The sequence below is a fragment of the Haemorhous mexicanus genome, chromosome 3 (assembly GCF_027477595.1).
Source record: "Haemorhous mexicanus isolate bHaeMex1 chromosome 3, bHaeMex1.pri, whole genome shotgun sequence".
In the NCBI taxonomy this organism is placed as follows: domain Eukaryota; kingdom Metazoa; phylum Chordata; class Aves; order Passeriformes; family Fringillidae; genus Haemorhous; species Haemorhous mexicanus.
In genome coordinates this window covers 8399888-8413022 of record NC_082343.1, presented here as the reverse complement: position 1 = coordinate 8413022, position 13135 = coordinate 8399888, and the positions used below count along the sequence as shown (strand labels likewise).

General features: G+C 51.6%; 1 protein-coding gene across 1 annotated transcript in view; it reads left to right on the top strand.

The window, feature by feature from the left end:
• The window catches only part of ITPKB (inositol-trisphosphate 3-kinase B), a 67686-nt gene that overhangs the window by 47294 nt on the left and 7257 nt on the right, over nucleotides 1-13135 (top strand). The window contains exons 3-5 of the mRNA XM_059840708.1: nucleotides 4421-4520; nucleotides 5095-5308; nucleotides 8251-8455. Coding sequence (XP_059696691.1) covers nucleotides 4421-4520; nucleotides 5095-5308; nucleotides 8251-8455 — 519 coding nt within the window. The remainder of the gene's footprint in view (nucleotides 1-4420; nucleotides 4521-5094; nucleotides 5309-8250; nucleotides 8456-13135) is intronic.

The window sequence follows — 13135 nt, the reverse complement described above, 5'->3', positions numbered from 1 at the left end:
TAAAACCATAGGAAAGCATAATTTCAGCAAATTAAATCAGTTACTGCCTATCTCTCTGGCTGAATGCATGGAAAGGGAAGAGCACCCTGCTGGCTCCATGCATGGGGAATAACACCAGTCAAATTCCACCAGTGTCCATGCTGGGAAAGGGAGGCAACAGGCAGTCTGAGAAAGGCACGTCTCCTTTGAGCAGACATTAAAGGAATAAATATGCAACAGAGAAAATGCACAGCGAGCACTGAGCTCATCAGTCACTTTTTGTTTAATCTAATTAAACACAATATATCCTCTGACCTTCTGCACTGGCACTAAATTCTCCTGTGTTGTTCTTTCCATACGAAGCTCTATTGACAGATGGGGAAAGCCTAGAGTTTGCTTTAAGTTTCAGATAAGTAAAGTTAAACATACAGCAGATAAAATTGTTTTGCCAGCACTCCTCTCCCCCTGACCAATTGTGGGTGCTCACTGGGAGGGATTAACTCCTCTGGCCTGTATCCCACTCCTGCCTTGGGATACTGCTCTGTGCAGTAAGCAAAGGCTGTAAGAGGGCAGAGGCAGAAGCAGAGTGCTGCAGAATCCCTGAGAAGTTTTTTTAGAGTTGGTTCTGCACTTGCTGAGCCTCTTTTCCATGTGGCAGACTATTAGGGAAAACAGTGCCATTCCTTGCTAAATATATTTCCAGAGTCACTAAATAATTTACTTAACAGCTAATCAGTTGGCATTTGTTGATGCTGAACCAGGTTTTAAATAAAAAGTGTTGAATTGCATCAGACACCTCGTGCATATTCCCTGCTTGTACAGGCTCCATGCTCTTGCTGCCTGTGCAAGAGTGCAGTCGGTCCACACAGCTTCCTGAGTTTTCAGGGAGGCAGAGGGCTGGCTTTGGGGCACAGCTGGGAGCCAGGGTGCCACATCAGGTGCAGGCTTTGATCATGCAAAAGGTTTGGAAATGTGCTCCCCTTTTGAAATGACCACCTGCAGGTTCACCTCCTTGCAGGCAAATGAGAAGAGCGCGGATCTGCCCTTCACCTGCATCACTTGGTAATGCCACCTGCAGAGCTATTTCTTCCAGTATGGTGAAAAATCCTTTGAGTCCAGGGAGTTACCGCAGGTAACACCTTCATGCACCTACAGCTGTGCCTGTGCTCCTGGATGTGTGAGCAAATGACTCCTTGAAATGTAAACCAAAAATTACAGACTACTACAGAGCCCGGAGGCGACAGCCTTATGGTTCCCAACAGGCTGACAGTGTTAAAGAAGATTTCTTTACTGTAAATAGCCTTAATACTCCCTTTGTCTATTAATAGCACCAGGCAGGGCAGGAGGCAGTGGAAGGGCTGTTTGCTGCCTGTGGTTGGAGTAACACTGGAGTGGTGTGAACCTTGTGGCTCTGGTTTTCCGTGGTCAGCTGCAGAGCCTGACACGAGGGTTGGCATGGCCAGGATCCCAAACCATGGATTTTGAGATCTCTGATTGCACATCAGTGTCCGAATAAACAGAGACCTCTTGCCAGGGTCCTCTTGAAGGACCCTGCAGATGGTTAAAAGCCACCTCCCATCTCTCTTGTGGCTCAAGGGAAAGTACAAAGGCTGACTTTCTGGATCAACACTCTACCTCAGGAGAATTTTGCTATCTTCAGGCAAAGGGAGTGGCAGGATCCCTGGGGGCATTGGCTGTGTTGCTCCTCTGGGATCCCCTCTGCTGCCTGCCCTAGAGATCAGATGGAGGTATGCAGCTGCTGGTTTAGTAGGGGATCTGTGCCTTGCAAAACTCAGCCTTTTGAGCATTCCCATAACACAGCAACATTCTCCTTACTTCTCCTTATTACATTGGGAGGGGGCTCGGATGTAAAACAAAAATCCAGTGGCTCCTGAAGGAATCAGAGGGACAGCAGTCCCTCTTCTCCCCTATTAGTGTCCAGTGGCTGCCCCTGTGAGAAGCAGGGAGAAAGGAGCTCTGTGAATCAGAATTGTGGGTCACCCCTGCAGCAGTGATAACTGACCTTGCAGATGTCGACAACTGACCTCAATTTCCAGCAGGTTGGGAGTGGCTTGGAATGGATGAAGGTGCCTCAAGCTTTGCCATAAAAGAAGTCATTACACGTGTCCGTAAAACTTGGGTTGGAAACACCTGACTAAAGGTGTGCCTGAAACCGGGTGAGGCCTGGGTGAAAACATTCCCCTCTGGCATAGACGGGGTGAGGATGTGCTCCCTGTTCCTCGGGTGGCTGTGCTGAGTGACTGGCTCTCTGACCCATTCAGATCAGCAGAAGGGCTGGTTTTGTTGTGTTTCATGTCTCCAGGGGACTCGGGATCTTTACCCTGCACTGGAAGCAGGGCTGGAATGGAGACCATCACTCCTGGGAAAGCCCTGGCAGGGGGAAGCCAGAGTGGCTTGCCCTGCTTTAGGGACTGTTTGCCTTCATTCTGCCTGTACCTTGAAGTACCTCAAGGTTTTAACTATGAAGCTCTAAGCACCATGAACCAAAATCTTGGCTTGGGAAGGCACGTTGCCTTGGCATGTTTCCTGGGACTGAGTGACTTACGATGCTGTGCTGCAAGTGAGGGGAGGACTCCTTCTTTTAGAGGAGGTGGGTCACACTCGTTTAGAGTCCAAATCCCCCGGAGACTTTTTCTTCCCCCTTTTTTGATGACATCAGCCAGGACTTGATGTTACTATTTTAAAAACAAAAGGAGGGGACACCCCCCCGCTTCCCCTTCGCTCTCTGCCAGAAGGAGAACAAAGAACAGCTAAAACACACAAGTTCTGGCACTCAGTGTGGAAATAAAAACATTCATCCTCATGTCAGGTAGGGAACTGCCCAACCCCCTGCCAAAGCAAGCAAGCCCTCGGCGTGGAGGAGCCCTGGAGAAGGGGATGCCCGCTGTCACCCCGCGCCTGGGCAGCTCCTGCCAAACTCCTGCAAGGCTGTACCAGTGCCAGGCTGCGCCGGGACGCTCCTGGCCACGGGCAGCCTTCCAGGGAAGGGCTGCCCTGCTCCTCCCAGGCTGCGAGGTGGGGAAAGACCTTGATTCTTCCCCTCTCCCACTCCTGTGCTGCCCACCACTCGGGCAGCCCCTGCATCTCCCTGCTCCTGGCGGGCTGGTGCATGGCGCAGGGATAACCTGGTGTAATTTCCACGCTTTAGACACTAACATCTTTGTCTGGCTTCTTGCTGCTCGCCATTTAAACATGTCAGCAGTTCCCAGCACGGATTCCTGTGCTCTGAGTTCACCCCCAGCAAGCATCCAAACTGCAAGTTGGGGCTGCTGGCTCTTCCCTGCCTGTCTGTGAAGCATTACTGGAACAGGGGCCAGTTCTCCAAACACAAGGAAGAGATTACTTGGGCTTTCTGGAAGGCTCCCTCCCGTGCCTTCACAGCAGAGCAAATGAGGATAATTTATCTGCTGGCTTCCAGCTGAACCCAGGAGCTTGGAGCAGCCAAGGACTACACTGTTTGTCCCAGCTCCTGCAAGAAGGCATTTTTCCATTGTTGCCCTTGTATATCGTTCACATAATTTGTTTGTGCCGTCACCTTCTGGGGCCAAGATAAGAGGTCATCCCCTGCCTTTTACTGGTGGTGTGTTCCCTAGAACAATCCAGGGAAAAACTCGCAGGAAGGAGCCGTTGAGGGAGGCTGTGTGCCGTCCAGTGCAGCCTTCGTTAGAGTCATGTAAATAGTTTTGAGCAATCTCTGTGGTGAGAAACACGGCGTGTCAGGAGGCAATTGTTCTCTGAACTGTAGTTACAGATGGGCCGGAGCGGGCGGATCAGCACACGTGGATTGCCAGCTTAATGGACACAGCAGCTGCCTTTCAGGGGGAACAAAAGCCAGGCAGGCAGCCTCTGTGTGCCTGTGCTCTTGTTCCCCAAAGGACCTGCAGCTCGGTTTTGTGACTGGATGGCAGTCCTGGGTTGCCTTCCCGCTCCATCTGCTGCGATCTAATGCGGTGCCCAGGGATGGGTTAATGTCCCTGTGGTGCCCATTAATGGGTTAATGTCCCTGTGGTGCCCAGGGATACAGGGATGGGTTAATGTCCCTGTGGTGCCCAGGGATGGGATAATGTCCCTGTGGTGCCCAGGGACGGGATAATGTCCCTGGGGCTCCCGCAGAGGGATGCAGGGAGCAGGGATGAGGCAGTGTGGATAGCTGGGCGCTCTGCAGCAGCAGCCAACTGGAACAATGCTGTAACACCATCCACTTCAGTGAAGTTACTCGTGATTTTTGAATGTAGAGTTGAGGCCCAGTGGCTTGGCACAGCACAATGGGAAAAGAGCAGATTTTCTGTTTGCTTCCATCCTGCGCTGGCTGTGGTGCCTCTTTCCCTGTCCAGAACAGCTGCGTGCTGCCTGAAGTGACTTTACAGACAGTAAAAGCTTAAAACACTGCATTCACCTTCATGATTTTTTTCCCCCTTAGAGCAAGTCATGGAGGAAGATCAAGAATATGGTGCACTGGTCCCCGTTTGTGATGTCTTTCAAGAAGAAATACCCTTGGATCCAGCTAGCGGGACACGCAGGTACGGAGCATGGGGAGGGGCAGGGTGGTGGCAGGGCCCTTCATTATCCCAGGTTAATGAGCTTTGTTGGCCTCAATTGCTTCAGGCTGCTGCATGAGTGTCACAGCTTGCAGCTCCCAGTCTCTAGCCCAGGAGAGTGACTTATCTAAATGCTAAGTGAGGGTAGTGTGAAGGTGCTCTGGGCTTCCAGTCTCCCAGGGCCAGGAGGAATTATTGCTGCTTTTTCCTCAGGCAGCAGAAAGCTGGGTGCTTTGGGTGAGAGCCAGGCCCAGCTCCTGACCCAGGTGATGCTGCCCAGTTCAAAGGTGCCTCACACATGAGCATAGACACAGAAATGTGAACCTACAGGGAAGTGCACAGGGAATGTGGAGCAAACGTGTTGGGTGCTGCAGGACGGGTCTCTGCCTTCTTGGGGTGTGACAGTGCTGCTCATAAACCTCTGGCAACCTGAGCTGTTCAGTCCCTGACTGCAGGGACTCCTTGGGTGCAGGTGTAAATGAAACTGACTGCAAGGTGTTTGGCTGCCCTTCCTGCCACCCAAAGCAAGTGTCACATTGTCCCGTGTCACCCTCAGGTAGTTTCAAGGCGGCGGCCAATGGCAGGATCCTGAAGAAGCACTGTGAATCGGAGCAGCGGTGCCTCGACCGCCTCATGAACGATGTCCTGAAGCCCTATGTCCCTGCCTACCACGGAGATGTGGTCAAGGATGGGGAGAGATACAACCAGATGGAAGATCTGCTGGCTGAGTTTGACTCCCCCTGTGTTATGGACTGCAAAATGGGGGTCAGGTGAGTGGCACTGGGGAGGTTTATGGGTTTTAAGATGGGATACTCAAAAGTAAATGCATCTCCTAGGTAAAACTGCCTGAAATGCACAATTAAGAATACCAGGCTCACCTGTCTTCAGGTATAGCTCAGCCAATACCATGAGAGAGCCATGGGGAAAGCTGGGTATGGAAAGGATACACCAGGCTCCTTGCTTCTCTGCTTGTTGACTGTCCTGCATTCTGGGAAAGGTTTGGTGTGGTGGAAGGGACAGCACTCTGCTTGGGTTTGGGGACACAGGAATGGCACAGTAGCTGTTGGGAGGTTCTCTCTGCCACATGAGGACACAGACAAGGGATAGAGTGTAGGAAATCCTGCCCAGGGTGCCAGAGGGGTGAAATAAAGACGGTTGAAAGGCACAATTTCAGTGAGCAAGAAATTTCCTCTCTGCTCAGCCTCTGCTCCGATGCGCACTGGAGGGATAAAATGCGTGTGCCGAGTAGTTCAGTGCCTTTCACACGAAGCTCTTGAAATGTTTCCTAACAGATGAGCAAAATTACCCGTGTCCTCCTTGAGAGCCATCTCTCCAGATCCACCAGGATCCCAGGCTACAGCCACTTGGCCAGCAGCAGTTTTCGAGTGAGCCATGCCACAGCTGACAAGGGTGTCCCAGAGCAGATGTGGGCAGGGCTGGTGACCCCAGGTGGCTGCCAGTTTTGGAACAGCCTCAGGCCACCCCTCAGCCCTGGGTGTGCTGCAGGCTGGTGGCAGGAAGGGCTGAGACCCCCCTCGCTGGCAAAGGCGCAGCCCAGACATGGTGGAGACGCGCTGCTGGAAAAGCTGATGGTTTCTGTGGGAGGCAGGAATCTTTTTTTCCCCTCCTGAATCCCGATGTGAAACTCGAACTGGCGTGCCGGGCTGTCGGCAGGGAAGAGGCGGGGAATACTTTCCACCAGAGGGGTGGAGGGAAGGGCAGAGGGCCCGGCGCAGCCATGTGGCCCCGGCTGGCACACACACGCTGCTCTGGGAGGGAAACAGGACTCACTCTGGACCCGCACAGCAGCACCAGGAGAGCTGCTGGACGTGCTGCCCAGGTGCTCCTGTGGCTGTCTCTGGCTGGAGGAAAGCTTCCCATGCACAGATCACATGTCAGGTGATTTATGCAACTGGGGTTTTGGAGCTCAGGCAAGGGGGCAAATGTGCTGGTCATCGTCATCCTGAAATAAGATGGTGCTGTGGGAGGAGTTGGTGAGAGAGGATGAATGGAGTTAATGCTGTGGAATGGGGCATCCCCATGGCTGAGCAAATAATCTAAACCTCAGGGGTATTAAACCTGTCCTCTGAGCCAGCAGCTTGCTGCCAGGCAGACAGAGGTTTGTTTTTTTCATGCCAGGCTGGCTTTGTGATGTGGCAGCCTCTCCAGTCACTTCTAAACAAAACTTGGTCTTTCTTAAGCCTTGGTGATGGCACAAGCCTGAGGCAATGGGGAGGACCAAGCCACAGACATTGATGATCTGTCATTCTCATAAGAAGAAATTCTAGCCCTTTGAGCAGTGTGAGCAGCACTTCTAGCATGCTGCTGCTGTATTCTGCTCTTTTATTCCATTTACACCAAAATCATGAATTTGGTGATCTCAGCCAAGGACTTGCATTGCTTTTACCTGCAGTATTTTTCAAGAGGGTTGATGACCTCTGGGGATGTCTGCCCTAAGCAAAGGCACCAGTTTGGCTCTTGGGACACAGGAACACTGTCCCACATAATCCACTCAGCACCCTCCCAGCTTGTTTTGCTTGCTTCTGGAGGTGAATCACACACTCGGTGCTGGGATTTTGGCAGAAGGGACATGGGCAGAGGGCACTGTCCCTCTGCAGAGCTGGGCATGGCTACTGGGAGGTGTAGAACAGTGACAGACTGGGTCATTCCTGTGTTGTTTTGCTGGGACATCTCACCCAGCTTGGTGGGCTGTTTGAGGAGGGCCTGGACACTTTCCAGGCTGAGCCAGGGTTGATTTGGGAGCTGCGAGAGGAATTCCATGGTGGTTTAATATTGCTGCAGGAAGTATTACTTTGTGGATGATGGTTTTATGCATGCCAGAGTGCAGAACTTTTCTACCACCGTGCTCTGGCACAGAGGGGTGCTTCTCTGAAGTATGGATAAAACCAAGGTCTTTGCACACTCCTCTGCACCTTCCATCCTCCTTCCCCCATTCCCCCATCCTGGCTGCACCCCATGGACCTGGGGTGGTGCTAAGCACCTGGCCATGGTTGCATCCTTTCCTGTGCTTCATCTTGAAGAGAAGGCTTTTGCTAGGAAGTCCACTTGAAGCAGACTTATACTGGGCAAAATCATCCCCATCAGTGTGACAGCCCTTTGTGAAAACACCCTGTTTAGCAGCTGGTGAGGCAGAGCCCTCGTGGTGCACAGAGTAAGGGAATGCAAAAGCACAGGAGAGGCATAGGGGCAGCTTTGGCTGATCCTCAAAGGGAGCAGCAGCTGATGCTGAAGGGTGGGACACAGGACTCACTCTTGTCTTCAATTCAGCTGGCTCCCAGAGCATGTTCACAGTTTCTTGGGCATATCCTGAAAGCCATGTTTAGCTCAGGTGAGAGCTCGGGTTTCCTGAACTTTGGGGTAAGCTCAGGACAAGGGATGGCACGAGGAGACTGCTGGGTGGCAACAGCAAGGCCGTGAGAACCTGTGAGAAATAACTTCCCTTGTTATTGCCAGACTGGTTGTGGTTCCTTGATGAACTGAGAAGATATCGGGTGTCGATGATGGAGTGATAATTAAATCAGGATCAATTCAGCCACAACGAGGCTTGCTCCATTATTTCCTATGCTGCACTACTCCTTAGGGATCAGCTATCCTGGATCAGCCTGATTTCTGGGGTGAGGGCTGTCTGTGGGTATATGGCACCTCATGTGGATATATGGCACCTGCTCTTACACCCCCTCACTCCCTGCAGAACGTACCTGGAGGAGGAGCTGATAAAGGCCCGGAAGAAGCCGAGCCTGAGGAAGGACATGTACCAGAAGATGATTGAGGTGGACCCCGAGGCCCCCACTGAGGAGGAGAACGTGCTGCGCGCCGTGACCAAGCCCCGCTACATGCAGTGGAGGGAGACCATCAGCTCTACCGCCACGCTGGGCTTCAGGATCGAGGGCATCAAGGTGAGTCTGGCCCGTGTGCAGAGCAGGGGAACAGCTGCTGGGGGTGCTCACTAGCCAAACTCACAGAAAGCAATTAATAAATTAAAAGAAATTGGTTCAAGAAAGGTGTAAATGAGCATCAGTCATTGGCTGCCTTTATTCACATAATGAAGTGCTTTCCTGAGTGTAAGGATGTACTAAACCACATGCTTTCCTGAATCTGGGTCAAGGCTCCTACTGCTCTTTGAATTTGGGCTAAGATAAGCTCTTCACTTGGGATCATGGCAAAGGTTACAGCTATTACCCAGAAATTGTATTAAAAATAAAGAAATGTAGTTGCCTTCTCTTTTTAATGATCCAAAAGGGCAAAGTAAACAGCGGTAAATTTGAGGTTGGATTGAAATAGGGAAGCAGCTGTAGTAGAGAATTCAGGGAGAGTTTCAAGGGGAGCAGGAAGGGAAGTTGTTTCAGGGCACTGGGATGTCTTTACATACATGCAGTCTCACCAGCTCCTGCTAGTGAGAGCAGCTCACATCTGGACATCCCCGGCCCCTGCAGCCAAAGCACCTCACAGGCACCTCACCCAGGGCACTGCTGCTCCTCTGAGAATGCAGCTGAACTCAGGGCATCATCCTGAAGATGGTTTTAGACATAATCTCGTTACATCAGCTGCTTGCTTGATTTCCCCCTCCCTGCAAAATACAAAGTGCCATCCTCCAACTTGAAGACTCAAATTAGTTGTTTGCTTTCAATTCTGCTCTGCCACTGGGCTGAGCCATTAATCCAAATCCCAGCTTGAACGTGTGCCCATCTGTGGCTGGAGCTGTGAGCTTAGCCACAGTCAGTAAGGAAGGTGTGTTTACCAGCCTGTCCAGGAAGATTCAGCAGCTGAGCCTGTGAAATGGGACAAGCACACACAGCTGCACTTTCTGCCAGCACCTGCATGCACATGTAACCTGCTGACTGCTCTTGCTCAGAGCAGCACTCACATTTCTGGAGACACCAGCTGGGGTGTTCCTGTGTCCCCAGGAGATTTTCCCCAAGGAGGTGAGAAAGGTGTCTGGGATGGCACTTGAACAGTTAGGTCTGTAGCCACAGAGTGTTAGTGACACTGCCTGCATGAGCACTAGCAATGGCCTGTGCCTTTTGCTAGGCAGCCAGTGTGAGTTAAAGGTAATAGCACACTTGAGCCAAGGGTTTCATTGCATGCCTGGGCATGGTGTTGGCTTGGCAGCCACGGGGAGCTCTGTCAAGTTGTGTTTGCACTAATTCAGGCTTGGGTAGCTGCTGAGGGCCCAGGCAGTAGCTCAGAGCAGCCACTTGCTCTTAGTGGAAACAGTGGCTCATATATCTGCATGTGTCTTGATTGTAGGAGTTTCTTTCTCTTGATCACAGATTATTTTTCTCCCTCTGAGCTGGGCAGAATTCTCCCAGAGTGCCTATCTGGCTCTCTGTAGCCAAACCTCCTGCCTAAAATAGTGGTGTCAAAATGATAGAATTAAAAGAAATGAAGCTGGTCCCTGATAAAGCCCTCACACCAGATTTTTAGACTTCCCTGGTAGCACCTCACCAGCAAACAAATGCAGGTGTTAGACCATGGGCTTAAAAGGTCAGCAGGAGTGGGTCACACAGAGCTGCTACTTCTAACCACCCACAGAAGGGAGTTGTCTCTTGCTCTGTGCACTTTGCACCTTCTTCATTCAGCTGTTTCATGGCCAGCAGGATACAGGGCATTTACCTCTAACTCAAACACTCTCAGAAACCCCAGGAGCAGCTCTTGGGCTGAGCCCCTTCAAAAGTTTCCTGGCAAGCAATGCAAGGCACCCCTGCCCATCCTGTGTCTCTGCCTAGGATGCTGATGGTCCATGCTCCTCACAGCAGCTTCCTGCAGTGCCTGCATTGGGTCAGGGCATTTGCCTGCTCCTGCAGCTCTTCCCTGATCTCCCCAGGTCTCCCAAAGACCCTTTCCTGCTGTGGGTACCCATTAGCACACTGTGAGCTGCTCCAGCTTGGGACAACCCCATGCCTAGTTCCCATTGCTGCTGTTTTGCTTTTTATAAAACTGAGGCTGTATTAAAAAGGGGGACCAGTTGGGACTAAAGCTCCCATGCACTGCTTCTTCCCCTGCCTTCTTGGTGTAATCAGAAATACCTATTTATAGTCCAGCATGATATATCCTTGGCCTCCAGTGGTGCTTCTCAGTCTGGGCATGTTTAGGGAGCAGGCTATATACTAAGCACTTGAAATTAAAAAATGTAAAAAAAAAAAAAAAAAACAAAACCAAACAAATCATATCCCCAGGGAGGCTAAAAAACACTGTGAAGGGAAATAAAAGCCATAAAGGAGTTATGAGATTTGTACCTCTGTTTAGCCAACCGTAAACGAGTTGCTGCCTGATCTGAGCAGTGGGGTTTTTTTTCAAAGAGGTGAAGCAGCCCTTTAATTGAAAAATGTTGAGAAGTTCTGGCCTCCAGCAGTATTCCTGCTGCTGCTAGGGGGCTGACTAATTTGATCAAGGCTCTAATTACTGTAATTCTCCTTAAATCCCTCAGCTTCTGGGTTATTTTCCCCTAAGCTAAAGCATTAGTAGTTCATGCTGTTTCACAGCTGGCTTTTTTTCTAACAGGGCTGGTCATGCTGTGCTGTATCCCTGTTGTTCTCCGTGTTTCTGGGATTGAGTTTCTGTGTTAGGGAAGGTGCCATTGGTGCCCTGGCTGTCTTCCCATGTTTTATTTCTTGCTGTGGATGCTTCTCTGTGAAGAGCAGCAGTGAATCTGCCCTGCCCCTCGCTCATGGATGGGGGCTGCCAGAGGAGAGCTCTGAGAAGTGCAGGGAAAGGACAGGATTTGACCCTGGACGTGTGGGAAGGGGTCATAGGAAGGAGGGGAGCAGTGGAAGCCTTTTGGATAGCACAGTCAGGTAAGGCAAACAGGCAGCTCAGGGCATGAGGATAGCAACCCTTTCCTGACTGAGCCCTCCCTTTACCAGGTGGCCTTGAAGATCCAGTTCTTCCTCTTTAAAATGGAAATTTTCCTTTGCAAAAGGAGGTAATGACATTCATCTGACTTTCTGGAATAGCTTGAACCTGTTGGAAACAGTAGCTATTAATAAAATTTCCATGCTGAAAGTAACACAAGTGATCCCTGGTGGCCCAGTTGAAACTTGCTGGGGCTCATTGTAAGAAGTGACACTCCCGAGCTGCTGCCCTGCTCTGAGCATTACTCACCATTGCCTGCAGCCAGGCCACGGTGGGATGGCATTCCACAGGGCTGGAACGTTTGCAGGGTCCCCAAAACAGCCAGGAAAGCCTCCACCTAACTGTGCCAAGCCAGGCAGCTCAGAAGCCCCATCCAAGGCCAGAGGCAGAGATCTGGCTGACCCGAGCCCTGCCCCAGTGACGCCAGCGCGAGCTGGAATCGCTGCTGGGGCGGAGGTTGTGCTAGCCCTTATCAGCCCCCCTCACATTTCTTCTGCGTGGAAGGCAGCCCCCTCGGGGCTCAGACACCTGTGAATGTCATGGCAGCTGTCAGCCTGGTGGCAGCAACCTCTGGCTGGGCAAGGAAACTGCAGGAGGCGGGAGCAGCACTAGGGATAGGCTGCTTGGCTTTCCTGAAGCTGAGATTGCCTTATCGGAAAGGCCATCTGTGATTTGCATTTATTTTTAGGAGCACTTAGAAGTCCATCTCCTTTCTTAGATGCTTTGTGGAAAGTTGTGCTCTTTACACGTGAAATTAGTGCTGTGGGCCTGCTCCAGGTTGATACTGATCATCCCCCTGGGAGAGGGTGGGTTCATTTCTGAGCTGCCACGTCGGGGCTCACATGGGGGATGTACAGCAGCAAAGTGCCCTTCCCCTGTACATCACACACATGCCACCAGAGCATCCTCAGCAAGGTCACAGCTGAGAGCAGAGATCCCAGCTCTGCATGGGCCATCAGCAGCACGGAGTCTCCAGTGAAAAGGTTGTCCCTGACCCCTGGCAGTACACACTCTGCCAGCCCTGAGCATTGCTTTTGGACCCTGTGGCAGCACAATGGTCAGCCTGAGTCCAGGGTGACTTGAAGCTGGGTGCAGTCGGTGCAGTTGGTACAAACACAGTTTTTCCTGGAGTTTTTCTTTTGTATGTTGCTTTTGTTGCCACCTTTGTTAATGCTTACACAAGCTGGAAGCTGAAGTGTGCTGTGTGATTCATCCCAAACTGCACTTCAGGTGCTGGTTTGGTGGCAGGCTTGCCTTGAGCACTCGACCTTCCCCCAGGTTGGACTGGCCACCATGCCCACAGCAAGCCACCTCTCCAGGGGGATGCACATTGCCCTGTGCTGGGGCACTTCCCTGGGTGGGTCTCTAACCTCCAGGGCAGGTGATTTCATTGTGCCTTCTTCCTCCCCCAGCCTCTGCTCTGCTTCTTCATCCTTCATCTTCCCCAGCCCACAGGACGTCTTTTGGCCCCTGTCCCTTTGCTGTGTTGTGTGCAAACAAGCTGTCTGGAGCAGTGGGATGGAGCCCTGAAGTGGAGCTGTGAGCACGAGCAAGTGTGGTTTAAAATAGCCCCTGTATCCAGGAAGTGAGATCTGCCTGCCTGACCCATGGACCCTCTGGACAAAGAAATGAGTTGATGTAAAAATCAGAGCTCCAGAAGGACCAGGGAAATGGGGAGAGACCCACAAAGCTGTCCAGATGTTCAGACAGGAGCCTCTGGGCCA